Consider the following 18,731-nt stretch of genomic DNA (forward strand, 5'->3'; position numbering starts at 1 on the left):
ATCTTTTTCATTGGAGTTCTTTGCTGTTCTTTTATTGCAAAGATTCATCTTTAACATAAGAATTATTCTCTTGAAGTTTATATGTGATCCATTCCCAAGATCTTACCCTTTCTTCAGCACTAATACATACAGAACTATGTTTGCATGCTTTGATACTCTGTTCAATCATAAGGAAATTGCACCTACGTTTCAAATGGTAAACAAAAAAGCTGCTTGTGGACCTGAAACGAGGAAGCCGTACTGTGGGCCAGACAATAGATGTCATTTATTTCAGCTCAAACCTGCTTCTGGTAATTGCTATTAATTTATAACTCTCTTTAAGGAGGAATAAAAAGGGAATCCTTTGCTCTTTCCATTTATATTGACTAAGAGATGATGAGACACGAAGCGAGATTCTATCAGCAGCTAGATATGTGGAAGTGAAAGCTCCTATGATAGCTACTGATGCTGGCACCTCCCACTATGTATATATGAACTTGGTGATCCATCATAATATTTAATAATTAATAGGCAGAGCTTGTTGAAGAGGAAAATCAGAACATGCCACTTATAAATATATTGGTTTATTGTTTATGAGTAAGCATTAAAAGCTTTTGCATGATTACAGTTTTGGTTTGAGGACACCATATGGACTCTAAAATTAACAAGAAGCTTTCAACATCCTTGACCATGCATTCGTGATACATTATGAATGTTGCATTGGTCCTATGCATCCATCAGGTTTTCTTCAACAGACTAGGGTTGCTGAAATGTGCACGGTTTCAACATACTTTGGGTCACGTCTAGGTGCAATAATGGGTTTGCCAGTCTGCATTTGCTGCAACATTTGGCCGGTTCCTTTTGAATCATCTCTAGGTGCAAGAATGGGTGTACTGGTCTTCCTGTGCATGCAATATTTGGCTAGTTGTGCACCGTATATGTCACTCTGTATCATCTAAAATGTCTCAATACCATCTCCCATAGCAATATATAATCAATAATGAATCGAATTCCGAGAAGCATAGCAGCCCTGGGCACCCCAACCCAAAAGTCACACCCTTGTGCCCCCTTGTTTTTCAATATGCAGTCCCCAAATTCCCAGATACTGTCTTGATCTTGAAGATATGCACACTAGGATTCCAAAAGCTGTCAGAGCAACAACACTTCGATGCAAATATGACTGTCAAATACTGTAAATGTTTTAGCGGAATACTATTAGTTCTTCTGATTGGTGAAGTAGATGGATGGTACACTGTCTTAGGAGGCTGTGAACCCCCAGTATATGTCACTATTTGATATCTAAAAGCATATTGTCTCCCTTAGTTCATGGCCTGTACATTGTTTTTTCTATTATTTTGAGAATTGAAGTTGCAAATATCTTGCAGTAGTTTTACTCAAAAAGGGATAATGATCAAATGTGTGATTGCATCCATTATGTTGTAAAGATATATTCTTCTTACCCTGGCAAACCTCTGTCAGCTTTGGTTTGTGAAAGCACTCTCTTGAGTCTTGATTGTCACCATGAATGTTTGTCATGGACTCATGGAATTTGGTGTGTCAGATGCTTGGAGGGAGCATCATGATTATGGACCCCCTCATAGGTGGTTATCACAAAGCTGGAGTCTTCCCGCTGTCTCTCTACTCTCTTCTTGACCTTGCATCCTTCACTTGAGCAGCGATAGTAATTCCTGACAAGTGTCAACCATTTTATTAGTTTTTAAATTATAAACTAACTTATCTATCAAAGCAAAGTATCGGTAATATAATTTGGCTACCGCAGATCCAAAAACACAGAAAGAATATGGATGATATGAAGGCTCTTCTGAACAACTGACAGGCATTTTATTATCAATTGATTTCCGACAGTTTGTATGTCCATCTTTCACCTTCTGATTTTTCTCTTTTCTAGTTTTTTTTTTAAAGTATGTGCTCTACTCTTGGGCAGATTTTTACCTTGGATTTGGGTTGTTCTTCACCATCTTCTTTCCATACTTCCTCCACTTGTATCCATCATCCAATATCTCAACCTCTGATTTTGTTTTGAATGCAATTTTGGTACTACCTCCCCTCGAAGCGGTCTTCGCAGCATTCTTATTTCTGCACACAGGCACCAAAAGTATACAAAAACAAAGGATTATGACCGGATGATATTTTGAAGAATCAGAGCTCATGAGTTGTGGAAAAGATTGGAAGTGAAAACTTGCTTGCTGCTGCAATCACCGGCATCGGTTTTGTTAACGTGATTGCCATTTGCCTGCAGGAGGAAGGAATTCTTCTGGCAAGCGGGAGGTGGCACCGAGTACGCTTCCTGGGACTCTTCATTGAAGGCTGGGTGGTTGGAGATCTCAAATAGCATGTCTTTGGGCCAGTCATTGTCCGAAGAATTCGACAATAACAAAGAGTGGTAGGAGGACATGGTGACAGAACCCAATTTGGAGTGAGCGTCTGCTGGAAGATTTTGCGAAGCCTGCATGATCTTTCTAATGGGGCACCATGCTTTCATGGAGACCTTTTTAGTGGGATGGAAGAAAACTTCAACACCCCGTGCTGCTGTTCTGGGTTACCTATAGACATGTCCCCACAGCTCGAAGTTAAGAAGACGAGGACCCATCGGCGACGACTTGGTAAATCTGTGACTTAAAAGACTTGTGTTCCACTACTATTTTCAGCTGGTATCGCCACCTCCAATAATACTCTTCATGTGAAAGATGTAGCTGGTGGTCAGCCAGCATGGTCAAGAGAATATCAAGTCTGTTTCACTTTGGCAAGGGGAGATTTGGAGCACCAATGAAACTAACAGAGGGAGATAATTTGCTATACTTTCTGTGAGCTGCTACTCTTATTGGTTCCCTCTCTTCATCTCTTTTGATGGACCCCAATATCTGGTGCTGTCAACGGGTCGGATCCAGGCCCGAGACTTGTGGGTATTTATCCGACGGATCTGGATCTAATACTAGCATTGGACCTGTTTATCCGGATCTGGATCCGGACCTAATAAACCATAATGTAAACGGATAGGATCCAGATATGTAATACTCAAATCTGATAGATCCGAAACCTGATAATATAATATAATATATTTTAAAAATGTTTAATATCCCATCCAACACTCTCTCTCTATCTCTCAATCTCCCTCTCTCTCTCTTTCTCAGTCTCTCTGAGGATCCTGACGGTGCCTCTCCTTCTCCGCCGCGAGATCCACTCACCGACGATCGGACCCGATATCAATGTCAGCCCTCGACTCCCTCCTCCAGCTCCTCGCTTTCGATCTGTCCAAACTCACCCCTCCTCGCCGTCGGTGACGAGATCAGAGCCACCACCGACCGTAACATCATCACCCACCTCATCGCAGCCATGCGCTCCCTCTCTACTGTTTTGGTCGAGATCGGTTTCTTCGAGATCCACATCTCTATCCCCCACTCTCGGCATCCTCTCCGTCTCTGAGCCTCTATCCTTCGACTGTTTTCATCAGGGCTACGACCGTGCCATTTTCGCCCCTATGCTTGATTTCTACCGTGAGGCCAAGACCCCCTTCATCGTGAACACCCATGCTCGCCGGCGATCGGACTTCGGCACCAGGGTTGTGGACAGAGGAGATCCGGGCCGCCTCTCCCTTGTGAGATCTACGCCCCCTCCCTCTGCCTCACATCGTCTCTGCCATCATCCGGGCCGCCTCTCCCTCGTCACTGCTGCCTTTCGTGGCTTCGCCGTTCCGCGCGTCCTTCTTTTGCCTCGCATCGTCTCTGCCGCTATTCAGACTACCTGTGACGAGGAGTTTAAGATCTCGGAATCGGATCCGGATATCCAAGATCCATTAGAATCTGGATCCAATACTTCAAGACCAGACTCGTCGGATATTCGGATCCGAGTCCGGTACTAGTAACTAAGATCGAGTCCAAGTCTGGATATCCACATTCTGATCCAAATTTGATCCATTGACAGGTCTACCAATACCAACACCCGATTCGTACGTGGTAGACAACCAATGTTATTATCTTGCACTACTTTTCTTTGGTCCTCTCCACGCCATGACTTTGAATGTCATTTTGTGACGAAAGGATGAACTTATCTTCTTCCAAGCCAGCCCGTGTCCATAAGGCGGAATGTACGGTGGCTTTAGTGGGTTCGATGAACTTGAAAGCAACGTGCGGTTGGGGTTCGATGTTGGCTCGACTCCGAATTGGAGTGCTAATTTAGTCTCCATTTAGTCAAACAGACCATTAGACTTTGTGCCCACTATGAGACTTAGCCCTTCTTTTGGGTTGGGATGACGGAGACACCCGGTTCTTAAACTCACAAAAGTCAAAACTCTTGGAGGCATCATCATATTTTTCTCTTTCGCTGGATCGTGGGAAGGTGGTGTTGTAGTTTCTACCAATCAGTAGGAAGTTTACAGTCTCTTTAGATGTGTGCCATACGGCAAAGCGAGAACTTGAACCATATGGGAAAGGGTGACTACGCTAACGGTATAAGTACGTCTCAATTAGCTGAAACAGACTGTTTTGAACCAAGGTGTATGGCTGAAATTGACTGGAAGACAATTTTTAAGGCCAGCATGCATGCAAAATGGCTCTTTCTGCGAGAGACAACTCTCCTGGGGATGATTGGAGAGATTTTTTGTTGGATTTGCCCACCGGCGCTATAAAAATGCCCTTTAAGCACAACATAGAGATGAAATATTTAAAAGAATATTAAGTATGATGAGTGCATTGGACTGTATGGTAACTAATATATCATTGTTGGGTATAAAATACCTCCAGCCGAAGTCCTCAACAGAATCAACGACTCCGCCCACGATGCCGACCTCAAAGGAAGACTCCGCCGGACTCCTACGGGAGCCGGGCTTCGTCCTCGACTCCAACGGCTGCGGACAGACTTCGTCCGGACTCCTACGGGAGCCGGACTCCGCCGACAACTTCGACCTCAAGTAGACTCCGCCCGGACTCCTACGGGAGCCGGACTTCGTCCTCGACTCCAACGGCTGCGGACAGACTTCGTCCGGACTCCTACGGGAGCCGGACTTCGTCCTCGACTCCAACGGCTGCGGACAGACTTCGTCCGGACTCCTACGGGAGCCGGACTCCGCCGACACTTCGACCTCAAGTAGACTCCGCCCGGACTCCTACGGGAGCCGGGCTCCGTCCTCAACGTCGACTGCTGCTAAGCCCCGTCCGGACTCCTACGGGAGCCGGACTTCGCCTATAACTTTAATTGCAGGAAGACTCCGTCCGGACTCCTACGGAAGCCGGGCTTCGTCCTCGACTCCAACGGCTGCGGACAGACTTCGTCCGGACTCCGCCGACAACTTCGACCTCAAGTAGACTCTGCCCGGACTCCTACGGGAGCCGGGCTTCGTCCTCGACTCCAGCGGCTACGGACAGACTTCGTCCGGACTCCTACGGGAGCCGGACTCCGCCGACAACTTCGACCTCAAGTAGACTCCGCCCGGACTCCTACGGGAGCCGGGCTTCGTCCTCGACTCCAGCGGCTGCAGACAGACTTCGTCCGGACTCCTACGGGAGCCGGACTCCGCCGACAACTTCGACCTCAAGTAGACTCCGCCCGGACTCCTACGGAAGTCGGGCTCCATCCTCAACGTCGACTGCTGGTAAGCCCCGTCCGGACTCCTACGGGAGCCGGACTTCGCCTTTAACTTTAATTGCAGGAAGACTCCGCCCGGACTCCTACCGGAGCCGGGCTTCGTCCTCGACTCCAACGGCTGCGGACAGACTTCGTCCAGACTCCTACGGGAGCCGGACTCCGCCGACAACTTCGACCTCAAGTAGACTCCGCCCGGACTCCTACGGGAGCCGGGCTTTGTCCTCGACTCCAGCGGCTGCAGACAGACTTTGTCCGGACTCCTACGGAAGCCGGACTCCGCCGACAACTTCGACCTCAAGTAGACTCCGCCCGGACTCCTTGGGAGCCGGGTTCCATCCTCAACGTCGACTGCTGGTAAGCCCCATCCGAACTCCTACGGGAGCCGGACTTCGCCTTTAATTTTAATTGCAGGAAGACTCCGCTGGGACTCCTACGGGAGCCGGGCTTCGTCCTCGACTCCAACGGCTGCAGACAGACTTCGTTCGGACTCCGCCGACAACTTCGACCTCAAGTAGACTCCGCCCGGACTCCCACGAGAGCCGGGCTCCGTCCTCAACGTCAGCTGCCGGTAAGCCCCGTCCGGACTCCTACGGGAGCCGGACTTTGCGTCTGATTTTAATTGCAGGGGATTCCGTCCGGGCTCCTACGGGAGCCGGGCTCCGCCCGCAACTTCAGTTCCGAGAGGACTCCGTCCGGACTCCCACGGGAATCGGGCTCCATCCACGACCCCAACTGCAAAGAGGACTCCGCCCGGACTCCCACGGGAACCGGGCTCCATCCACGACCCCAACCGCAAGGAGGACTCCGCCCGGACTCCCACGGGAGCCGGGCTCCATCCACGACCTCAACCGCAAGGAGGACTCCGTCCGGACCCCTACGGAGGCTAGACTCCAACCGCTGCCGAACTTCAGCCGATGGATCTGCGCCCCTGGCAGGCCACAGTAATGGTCGCAGCCCTGCTCCACTTCCTGCGGCGGATTCCGCACAGCTCCATCACCCTTGACAGGCCGCAATAACGGCCACGATCTTGCTCCACTTCCTGCGACGGATACCGCGCGATTCTCCCATCCGCTGGCAAGTCACGACAACGGACGCTGCTCCACTCCTCGCAACTGATTCCACGTGGCAAGCTATGACGATAGCCACGATTCCGCTCCACTATCCTTCGCAATAAATTTTTTCTGACTATGGGCGGTCCACTACCAAACGGTTACGAACGTCGCTATCAGTCTGTGGCGCCCTCCGCCTATAAAAAGGGAAACCCCAGATACATTATTCTATAAGCTCATTTTTCATCTCAAAACTCTGCTAAATTCTCCGTTCGAGCACTCCATTCTTGTTGAGGCAGAGAACTGACTTGAGCGTCGGAGGGTCTTGCCGGAGCAACCCCACCTCCGGTTTAGACTTCCCTTGCAGGTCCCGACGGCGACCGCGACTTCCTCGACTCCAGCTTCTCCGGCGCAAGCGGATTTTTGCACAAACAGGATTGACGCTAGAGGAAGGGGCCTGTGTCTTCGCAGTATCCTTGTTCTTAAAGGAGCGTTCAACGGAGCCGCCTCCGATTGTCTCCTCCGACACCCACTCCTTGTTTCCCCCCGCGGGATCCATACTCGATGCCTCCACGTAAGGCGTCCACACGACGGTCCACGGCCTCCGCGGCCAGATCTCAGGCTCTGGCCTCCCCTCCTGTTTCTCAACCTCCTCCTCCTCCGGCGGCGGCGGTCGGCACGGAGCAGTTTGACTTGCTGGCACAGCAGGTCAGAGGCCTCGTCGAAGCTGTGCAAGTAATGCAGCAGCAGCAGCCGCAGGCGTCAGCGCATCCGGAAAGGGCGTCTCCGGAATGCCAGAATCCGGTGGCGGGGCGGGCCACCTGGGCCAGCCGCCCCGTCCTTCCTGGGAAAACAAACCCGAGGGTAGAGAGTCCTCAATCGGACCACGACTCCACCCCTGGAAGATCCCTGCCCTCGTTCTGCCAGAGGACCCTCGAGACTCGAAGTCGAGAGGATTTCCTGAACCGGAGGCTCCAGGAGATGAACCGACGGATTGAAGAACTCCGCCATGCGCCTCCCGCTTACGGTGAGGATATTTGTACTGACCCTCCCTTCTCCCAAATGATCATGCAGGAACCGATCCCGCCAAACTTCAAGCTTCCCCAGTTCGAAAGCTACGACGGGACTTCGGACCCGGTTGATCATCTGGAGGCCTTCCGGACGATGATGCTGCTTCACGGTGCTCCTGACGCCATCTTGTGCCGGGCTTTCCCGTCTACCTTGAAGGGAGCGGCAAGGAACTGGTACTCGGCTTTGAAACCGGGTACCATCTTTTTCTTCGATCAAATGAGCCACCAATTTGTGGCCCATTTTGTCAGCAGCCGGCGCCCCCGGAAGGGTTCGGAGTCCCTCATCAACATCAAGCAGAGGGAAGGGGAGTCCATACGGGCCTACATCAACCGCTTCAACATTGCGGCGCTGGAGGTCCGGAACTTGGACCAATCAGTCGCCATGGCCGCCCTGAAAGGCGGCCTTCAGAAGAATGATCTTTTGTTCTCCCTGGAGAAGAAGTATCCCAGAGACTTTGCTGATTTGCTGGCTCGGGCTGAAGGATACGCCCGAGCGGAAGAAGCCTTCAAAATGAAGGATGAAGAGACGGCGAGGGAGCGGCAAGCGGGAGACTCGAGTAGACCCGCAGTTGAGAAAAGGCCAAAGGAAGCCCGGCTGCGCTCTCGATCCCCTCCCGGGCATAAGCGCGCCCATACTCCACCCCGGGTGCACAGGCAGAGAAGCCCGGATCGCAGGGTTCGACGGGGTTCCCCACCAGGGAGATTCCGCAACTACGCCCCCCTCAACGCCTCGAAGGCCCAGGTATTGATGGAGGTCAGGGAGCAGCTCCCTAGGCCGGAGAGGATGCGTACACACCCCGGGAAGCGCAACCCCAACAAGTTCTGCCTCTACCACCGCGACCACGGCCACGACACAGAGGAATGCATCCAGCTCCAGGATGAGATCGAGGAGCTCATTCGGCGAGGTCGACTCGACAGGTTCATCCGCCGCAGGCCTGAGGGTAGAGGAGACCGGCCGAGAGCCCTTCCGCAGCCTGAACGGCCAAGAAGGGAAGAGCAACCCAGGGACCGGCCTCCCATCGGGACCATCGACTCCATCACCGGAGGGCCTCAAGGAGGAGCGGGGAACCTGTAAATGTATCACTTACGATTTCACCTTGAATCTAAATTCCTTTCTACTTAACGTACTCTTCCCACCTGGCGTGGATTTATTATGACTGGATATGATCCCTCCAAAAACAAAGCCATGTCAGGAACAGGAGGAGAACCTCGTCCTGACATGAGCAAAGTCAAAGGCCCGGTTCTTTTAGACCGGATGGGGGGAGAGGCCTTACAATGTCCTAATGTGCCCCCACAGCCATGTCAGGAACAAGAGGAGAACCTCGTCCTGACATGAGCAAAGTCAAAGGCCCGGTTCTTTTAGACCGGATGGGGGGAGAGGCCTTACAACGCCCTAATGTGCCCCCACAGCCATGTCAGGAACGGGAGGAGAACCTCGTCCTGACATGAGCAAAGTCAAAGGCCCGGTTCTTTTAGACTGGATGGGGAGATAGGCCTTACAACGCCCTAATGTGCCCCCACAGCCATGTCAGGAATAGGAGGAGAACCTCGTCCTGACATGAGCAAAGTCGAAGGCCCGATTCTTTTAGACCGGATGGGGGGAGAGGCCTTACAGCGCCCTAACGCGCCCCCACAGCCAAGCTGGTAACGGGAGGAGAACCTCACACTGGCTCGAGCAAAATGGAAGGTCCGGACTCCTACGGAGCCGGGGTTCCGTCCACAAGGAAGACTTCACCCGGACTCCTACGGGAGCCAGGTTCCATCCACGACGCCAAGGAAGACTTCACCCGGACTCCTACGGGAGCCGGGTTCCGTCCACAAGGAGGACTTCACCCGGACTCCTACGGGAGCCGGGTTTCATCCACGACGCCAAGGAAGACTTTACCCAGACTCCTACGGGAGCCGGGTTCCGTCCATGACGCAAAGGAAGACTTCACCCGAACTCCTACGGGAGCCGGGTTCCGTCCACAAGGAGGACTTCACCCGGACTCCTACGGGAGCCGGGTTCCGTCCACGACGCCAAGGAAGACTTTCGGCACCGGTTAGGAAGACAACGACATCCCCGAAATAATGTGGGGCCCGGACGGTCAAGCTCGGACTTGCGGCCACGCACGACGAGAAAGGCGAGCTAACGCATCGACGATCGGACGCCCCCTGACGACGTCTACATCAGACAAGTCAAACGACAAGAAAGGTTCGACGGACAGCAATTTAGTGCAACGCGCGGACGAGGTAACACAAAACACCCTTTTTATTCTATTTCCGATATACACACTACAAAGCTCGGAAGGCCAAGGAAAGAAAGGCAAAATGACAAAAAAGAAGTAAAAACATGAAAAGACAGAAAGACAAAAGAGCTCTAAGGAGGCCCTGCTCCTTCTGACCTAGAATTATCTACTCCGTCTCTTAACCAGGACTGTCTCAGATTCTCAATTTCTTCTTCTAGCTCTTCCCTCTTCCGCAGCGCGTCCTGGAGCGCCCGACGAAGTTGCTGGCTCTCAGCCTCCGCCTCTCGATGCCTCTTCCTCAAGACCTCGGATTCCGCCTCCGCATCCGCGACGGCTCGCCGCTCGAGTGCCAGTTGGATCTTCACTTGTTGTAGCTCGGCTGTCTTTTCCCCGAGGGAGACAGAAATCCCCTCAACGGTGCCTCTTAGGGCTTGGAGCTCTTCAGAATCTTGGGCAGAAGTAAGCTGTGCCCTATTAGCCAGCTGCCTCTGGAGACGGACGACTTCGTCGGCCGCCGTCCTGAATCTCCCTTTATACTCTTCCACCTGCCTGCGCCAGCTAGCCCGCTGCACGTCGTGGCTCACCTCGACGTCCTGAAGCTGCTGCTGAAGGTCGGAGACCTTCTGCGACCACCTCTGTTCATCATCGACCCGGGCCAAGAGCCGAGATGAATTTTCTTCCAGCTGGCCGATCTTTCCCTTCGCAGCTGACAGTTCCACCTTGAGGGCGCTGATCCTGGCGGCCTGGGTCCAAATTTGGTCACTGGCGCTCTTCTTACATTCCTCGAGTTCCTTTGCGAAGTTCGCCTTCCTCCGGCTATACTCCATGATCCCCTTCACATGGAGACTCCGAAAGTGGGTGGCCTCAGTGGTGGCTTCAGAGTGACCTTCTCTCGATTTGCGGAGCTCGCCTTCCGTCTTCTTCAACTTCTTTGTCAGGTGAAGGACTTCCTTCTTCAGCCGCTGGATCGTCGATTTCAGCGGGACCCCCAAGGGCAGGGGGAGCGCTTCTGCAGGACACTGCCATCGGAAGGCAAAAGCGTCAAAGTACGACTTATTGCAAGAAGAAAAGCAGAGAGAAGGAGGGAGGGGGAAGGAGAAGCCGTCCGCAACAAGGAATTCAACTTTATTGATTGAATGGTTTTTAAAGACAAACGGAAAAGAAAAATTACGACGAAGTAAAGGTATAAGATCGGAGGTCTCAGACCTCAGGGGCGGGGGATGGAGAACTCGGCGCGGGGGCTGCGACAGCAGTGGCGGCTGACGAGGGGCCGGCCTCGTCCTCAGACTCCTCGCCTAGGAAGCCGAGGTCGAGCTCTGAGAATTTTCTGGCCATCTTCTCTTGGCAGAGCTCGAACCCCTTAATGAACGCTTCCTGGCCGAACTGGACATTCAGGTCCCTCATCTCCGCGGAGGCCTTGAATTCCTCCACCGTAAGGGCTCTGGCCTCCGAGACCAGGATCGGAGTTTGCTCGACCAAGTTGGCGACCTCGGCCTCCGCCTTCCTCGTCGATTTCTTCAAGATCTGCCTCTCCTCCTCCCGGGCTTGCTTCTCCCTTTCTAGGGCCTCCTAGAGGGCGGCTACTTCAGCCGTCTTCGCTTGGAGGCGAGCAACCTCGGCCTGGCAGCGTTCCTCCGCCTGGAGGATGTCCCTCCTCATGTGGCTCACCGCCTCGATATAGGTGAAGAGCTGGTGCCCAATCTGCAAGGGCGGCTAGGGAATTAGAACAAAGGTCGAGTAGCCGTGTGAATAAAGATCCGCTTACCTCAAGGAAGGACCCCAAAGAGTCCCAAGCCCGCTGCTCAGGATCGATGCGGTCGATCCTCTCCACGACGTCAGACAGAATGCAGCCGTCGATCAGCCGCCTGATCAAATCCCTATCATTGAAGGGATTCTCCGATCCCTCCTCGGAGCAGAGGGACTCGTCCACAGCATTTCGACGGCTACTCGTCCTGCGGGCCACCGATTTCTTTCTCTTCCCCGCGGCGGACGTCTCCGTAGAGCGAACCCCCAGAACGGGGGCCCCAGTCGGTGGACTCCTCGAGGAGGCTCGGGGAGGCGTTGGTTCGGCATCCGAGGGAATGTCGATGGCCGGGGCCGCCTGGACGGGTGCAGCTAAGCTCGTCTCCTCCGCCCTGGCCCTCTTCGCCGATTCGGAGGTCGCAGCACCCTTTCTCTTGTGGGCCCTCATGCCTCTGGCGAGCATCCGCGCTGCTTCGGCGTCCATTTCTAAAAAAAAAAAAAAAGAAAGAAAAAAGAGAAAAAGAGAAAAAGAAAAGAGAAGAAAAAGAGGAAAAGAGAAAAGAAGAAAAAGAAGCAAACCAATCAATCAAAGAGCCAAAAAAAAAAAAAAAAGGAAAAGAGAGAGAGAAAGAAAGAAACAGGGGGAGAAGGAAGAAGTGATAAAGATAAGAAGAGAAGAAAGGTATGAAAGGAAAAGATAAGGTAAAAGATGAATACTCGCTGGATCCTGGGGACTCAGGTCGATGTTGAAAAGAAACTGCTCCCTCAGAAGATTGGGAAGGGAAGGAGCGGAATGAGCTAGAAGCTTCTGGGCGGCCTGGAGGTCGTCCTCCCCCAGGCTGGGAGCCCGGCGGACAGAATCCCTCAAAGAGCCCCAAGGGGGCAGGCCCAGTCTCAGGGTCGGGCAGTGGACGAAGAGGTATTTCCTCTTCCAATTGTGGATCGAAGAAGGGGCGCCTTTCAGCAACCCCTTCTTGCCGAACTGGGGGGAGAAGTACCACCAGTCCTTCGCCGAAGGATGGCGCTTGAAGGTATAGAAGTGCCTAAACAAGGAGAGGGACGGCTGGACCTCGACTACGTGGCAGAGGGAGAGAAATCCTATCAAGAACCTAAAAGAATTCGGGGCCACGGAAGCCAAGGAGATGTCTAAGAAGCGGAAGAGGGCAACAACAAAAGAAGGAAGCGGAAGCCGGAGTCCGGCACGGAACGCTTTCTGGTACAGACAAAAGCGACCGGGTGGGGGAGTGCTGGCCCGGTCAGAAGGGTCTGGCAGCTCCAAGTCGTACTCCGGAGGAACTCCATACTGAACCCTTATCAGAAGGAGTTCCTCCGGGGTCAAGGAATATGGAATGGCGTCCGGCGCGAAAGCCGGGCGGGACCCAGCCCCAGACGCAGGTTCGTCTACAGAGACGGAGACCTGGGGGTTTGAAGCGGAGGAGCTCCCGGAACTGCAGGGAGCAGAAGAGCCGGAAGATATTTCGAGTAGTTTCAAAGGGGGGCTCTAAAGGTCCCTAAGAAGGCGGACAGAAAGGGAGGACGAGAGGCCACAGGAAACTAACTCGGAGGGATGCAAAAAAATAATGACAGAAAAGAAGTCCCTAGGTGGTGAGAAGAAGGTTGGCGGTGCTGGAACTAACCTATATCACTCTGAGGGACCTGAGGGACGAAAACAGGAGACGCCTACGGCTCGAGAAGACGCCAACTGAAACAGGGCTCTCGAAGAGAAGGCAGACGCTAGTAAGAACTCAGGAACGGAGTAGGGCACCTAAAGGTGGGAGGACGGGTTTAAATAGACCCTGGGATCCGGTGCCATAATGATCGCGAATCCCCCCAAGCCAGCCCGCATCCGACACGTGTCCCACTCCCCCTGGCAGGCGGCTAAAAGCGACTGACGGTTGGCAGGGCCATTATTGCACCGTACCTAGGCCAGTGTACCTGCGAGAATTTCGAAGAGTCCCTTCGTGCCGCCCCAATTCGAAAAGACTCCGGCACGCGCGCAATTAATGCCCAAAAAATCTGGGGGCAGCAGTGCGCGGGATTCGAGGGGACGGCTTCGGCTGTACCCATCTCTCTGTACTTCCTTCGTTTGAAATTCAACCTCGGAAGTAGGGGGACTGGTGTTGGGTATAAAATACCCCCAGCTGAAGTCCTCAACAGAATCAACGACTCCGCCCACGATGCCGACCTCAAAGGAAGACTCCGCCCGGACTCCTACGGAAGCCAGGCTTCGTCCTCGACTCCAACGGCTGCGGACAGACTTCGTCCGGACTCCTATGGGAGCCGAACTCCGCCGACAACTTCGACCTCAAGTAGACTCCGCCCGGACTCCTACGGGAGCCGGACTTCGTCATCGACTCCAACGGCTGCGGACTGACTTCGTCCGGACTCCTACGGGAGCCGGACTCCGCCGACAACTTCGACCTCAAGTAGACTCCGCCCGGACTCCTACGGGAGCCGGGCTTCGTCCTCGACTCCAACGGCTGCGGACAGACTTCGTCCGGACTCCTACGGGAGCCGGACTCCGCCGACAACTTCAACCTCAAGTAGACTCCGCCTGGACTCCTACGGGAGCCGGGCTCCGTCCTCAACGTCGACTGCTGGTAAGCCCCGTCCGGACTCCTACGGGAGCCGGACTTCGCCTTTAACTTTAATTGCAGGAAGACTCCGCCCGGACTCCTACGGGAGCCGGGCTTCGTCCTCGACTCCAACGGCTGCGGACAGACTTCGTCCGGACTCCTACGGGAGCCGGACTCCGCCGACAACTTCGACCTCAAGTAGACTCCGCCCGGACTCCTACGGGAGCCGGGCTTCGTCCTCGACTCCAGCGGCTGCGGACAGACTTCGTCCGGACTCCTACGGGATTCGGACTCCGCCGACAACTTCGACCTCAAGTAGACTCCGTCCGAACTCCTACGAGAGCCGGGCTTCGTCCTCGACTCCAGCGGCTGCAGACAGACTTCGTCCGGACTCCTACGGGAGCCGGACTCCGCCGACAACTTCGACCTCAAGTAGACTCTGCTCGGACTCCTACGGGAGCCGGGCTCCGTCCTCAACGTCGACTGCTGGTAAGCCCCGTCCGAACTCCTACGGGAGTCAGACTTCGCCTTTAACTTTAATTGCAGGAAGACTCCGCCCGGACTCCTACGGGAGCCGGGCTTCGTCCTCGACTCCAACGGCTGCGGACAGATTTCGTCCGGACTCCTACGGGAGCCGGACTCCGCCGACAACTTCGACCTCAAGTAGACTCCGCCCGGACTCCTACGGGAGCCGGGCTTCGTCCTCGACTCCAGCGGCTGCAGACAGACTTCGTCCGGACTCCTACGGGAGCCGGACTCCGCCGACAATTTCGACCTCAAGTAGACTCCGCCCGGACTCCTACGGGAGCCGGGCTCCGTCCTCAACGTCGACTGCTGGTAAGCCCCGTCCGGACTCCTACGGGAGCCAGACTTCGCCTTTAACTTTAATTGCAGGAAGACTCCGCTCGGACTCCTACGGGAGCCGGGCTTCGTCCTCGACTCCAACGGCTGCAGACAGACTTCGTCCGAACTCCTACGGGAGCCGGACTCCGCCGACAACTTCGACCTCAAGTAGACTCCGCCCGGACTCCCACGAGAGCCGGTTTCCGTCCTCAACGTCAGCTGCCGGTAAGTCCCATCCGGACTCCTACTGGAGCCGGACTTCGCCTCTGATTTTAATTGCAGGGGATTCCGCCCGGGCTCCTACGGGAGCCGGGCTCCGCCCGCAACTTCAGCTCCGAGAGGACTCCGCCCGGACTCCCACGGGAACCGGGCTCCATCCACGACCCCAACCGCAAGGAGGACTCCGCTCGGACTCCCACGGGAACCGGGCTCCATCCACGACCCCAACCGCAAGGAGGACTCCGCCCGGACTCCCACGGGAGCCGGGCTCCATCCACGACCTCAACCGCAAGGAGGACTCCGCCCGGACCCCTACGGAGGCTAGACTCCGACCGCTGCCGAACTTCAGTCGATGGATCTGCACCCCTGGCAGGCCACAGTAACGGTCGCAGCCCTGCTCCACTTCCTGCGGTGGATTCCGCGCAGCTCCATCACCCCTGACAGGCCGCAATAACGGCCACGATCCTGCTCCACTTCCTGCGACGGATACTGCGCGATTCTCCCATCCGCTGGCAAGTCACGACAATGGACGCTGCTCTACTCCTCGCAACTGATTCCACATGGCAAGCTATGGCGATAGCCACGATTCCGCTCCACTACCCTTCGCAATAAATTCCTCCTGACTATGGACGGCCCACTACCAAACGGTTACGAATGTCGCTATCAGTCTGTGGCGCCCTCCGCCTATAAAAAGGGGAACCCCAGATACGTTATTCTATAAGCTCATTTTTCATCTTTAAAACTCTGCTAAATTCTCCGTTCGAGCACTCCATTCTTGTTGAGGCAGAGAACTGACTTGAGCGTCGGAGGGTCTTGCCGGAGCAACCCCACCTCCGGTTTAGACTTTCTTGCAGGTCCCGACGGCGACCGCGACTTCCTCGACTCCAGCTTCTCCGGCGCAAGCGGATTTTTGTACCAACAACCATGATTTTACATAAGGTTCTATAGAGAACGAGTGATTTTCACACACACACACACATATATATATATATATATATATATATATATATATTCTTACAGACATAGTTTATTATATATTTATCCGCCCATCATTTCATATTGTTTTTTTCAGTGCACCTTTTTGTCATATTTGCAATTGATCTTGTCAGTAAACATTCATTTAAAGTTAAAAATGACTCTAATTTCCCTTTATATTAAAACCCCCGGCAAGTCCTTTAATTTATACCGTAGAAAGCTATCCAATCTATAAGTGTATTAAGGAAAAAAGGCAATAAGAACGTTTTGCACTTAAAATGGCCGTTCATCAACGCTATCAACAAAGCAGGATGAAATTGGAAGTACTAATTTAGAGAGTGATTCATGAAGGTTACACATGTAGTGAACCAAATGCAAAATATACTTTGTAATTATAAAAGAAAAAATTGCAAATTTAAATGCAAAAGATACTTTGGAATTATGAGAAAGCAAAAAGAATTGCAAATGTATGGGATAGTGCAAGAATGTTTCATTTCCAAGCTACAATTGCTCTATGTGCTAATTGAAAAGAAGGAAGATAATTTAGATTCCAGTGTGTATGCAGCAAAATTATTGGTTGGACCTAGTTCATAGTGGACTATGAATACTTTATTAGTTAAAAGGAGAAAAGGCATTAATTGTATGGTAATTTGTATTGTTAAGGTGGGAAAAGGCATTAATTGTATGGTAGTATGTATTGTCATAGTTAAAAAAGGTGGAGAAAGAAGAATTAAATTATTAGTGATCCACTATGAACCATAAAACTAGGTTCAACCAACAATTTTTCGTCCATGCATGTGTTTTAGAAGAGAGAGAGAGAGAGAGAGAGTCTCTATTTTCTGAAGACACGCATCAAACCCTTAAACGAATAGACTCATTTGGTAGAAAATCACATTGGTCAAGCACATCAAATCACCAATATTGGTGCATATAAAAAATAACAGCTTTAAATTTACCAGCTCATAATGGTCAAAAGAATCAAGTTATTGTGATTAGCATCAATCGAGAATGGGTAACAGGTTAAAGCTGCCAATTAACCACTCCCAATTACCCCCTTTTCCTCAAAATTCGAAAGCATCAAGAGTCAATAAACTTAAATATTTCAGTCCTTTGAGTCCAGCCATCGACACAAATCGAAAGGAATCGTCCATCTGCAGATGATCACATTCCCTGATTTATTCTTTCTTATATTTTGAATATTAATTTTTTTCAATCTCAGATCAAGTTGCTGCATGAGACTTCTCTGCCCAGCTGTCCCTACATTCTGCACATCCAGGCACGTGCAAAAGGTTACTTTGCCCACAAATCCAAGCCAGTCAAAACCAACCATTTCAAAAATGGCCATAAAAACATTTTTGACAGGCAATGAAGAATTCTGAACAATAAATACTGTGAAGCTGTGGAATGCATGCAAGATGGATCACCTACAGGTCTACATATACATCATCTTCAATAGGGTTTTTAAAAAAAAAAAATTTCTCATCGTTAGGTGCCAAACCACCAATTATGGTGCTTTCGGTAATCAGTGGTCAACAAAAAAAAGGAAAAGAAAAGAAAAGAAAGGAAAGAGCATTAGCAATTCACTTGGTTCGTTATTGTATGAGCAAATTGGATGGAAAACCAAAGAGATATCAATGTCATTCACAAAGAGCTAATGCAGGATGCCAAGAGCTGTATAATATACAAAAGAGGTGGACTTCTTTTCCTCTATCTCAAATACCTCAGGAAAATGGGTAAACTCCCACCGCAGTTTACTTTCAATATTTCCAAATTCTCTCTATGCTATGGCTCAAAGAGCAAGCCAGAATTTTATTTGAAGCAGCTGAACTATATCAAGCACTGTCTATGTTTCATGTCTATTCTTGTAACTATATATGTAATGGGTCAAATGCTATGCTTGATAGGTGTTTTGTTGTGCTTTTGTCGCACGCCTCACCGAGGAGGGTTGGGCAATCCGAAATCCGAATGAATGATTACAATTTCGGCATTTCACATCCGCGACCCACAGACGAGTGCCACGATATCCGCCTCCGTATATGGGACTCGTGGAACCCCATGTTTGACCAGCTACCCCTGGTTTTGCCCCTGCATTTACGTGTATGCCACTCCAATCTCTGCCTCCCAGACCCAACCGGAAGGAGAGGGAAAAAAAAAAAAAAAAAACTTTAATCCTGTGCCCTACCACATGCTGTGTGGGTTTCTGCTTGCATGGCAAGGTCTGGTGATTGGAGGTAAGCCTCTTGCTTATCTTTGTTCTCCATATTCTGTAATGCCTCCAATGGGTATCTATCCACTTGTAAATTATTCAATGTTTGACAATCAATCCGGTATTTTTTGACTCATTATCCATTTATTTATACATGCATGAATTTTTTCTTTGGTTTTCTTGATTTTGACAAGTCTGTTTGAAGATATGTGGTGGATTTGAAGCCGGGAAGGATAACCGTT

The 18,731-nt window shown here is 51.8% G+C and overlaps 1 protein-coding gene across 1 annotated transcript; it reads right to left on the bottom strand.

The window, feature by feature from the left end:
- Nucleotides 1-601: 601 nt before the first annotated feature.
- On the bottom strand, nucleotides 602-2,691 carry LOC140858402 (probable WRKY transcription factor 51). Its single transcript, XM_073258876.1, has 3 exons — nucleotides 2,184-2,691; nucleotides 1,933-2,076; nucleotides 602-1,667 (listed from the first exon to the last, which is right to left on the bottom strand). The coding sequence occupies exons 1-3, from the start codon at nucleotides 2,480-2,482 to the stop codon at nucleotides 1,520-1,522; spliced, it is 591 nt and encodes a 196-aa protein (XP_073114977.1). The 5' UTR covers nucleotides 2,483-2,691; the 3' UTR covers nucleotides 602-1,519.
- Between the last annotated feature and the right edge of the window lie 16,040 nt (nucleotides 2,692-18,731).

Source organism: Elaeis guineensis, chromosome 6 (assembly GCF_000442705.2).
Source record: "Elaeis guineensis isolate ETL-2024a chromosome 6, EG11, whole genome shotgun sequence".
Classification (NCBI taxonomy): Eukaryota; Viridiplantae; Streptophyta; class Magnoliopsida; order Arecales; family Arecaceae; genus Elaeis; species Elaeis guineensis.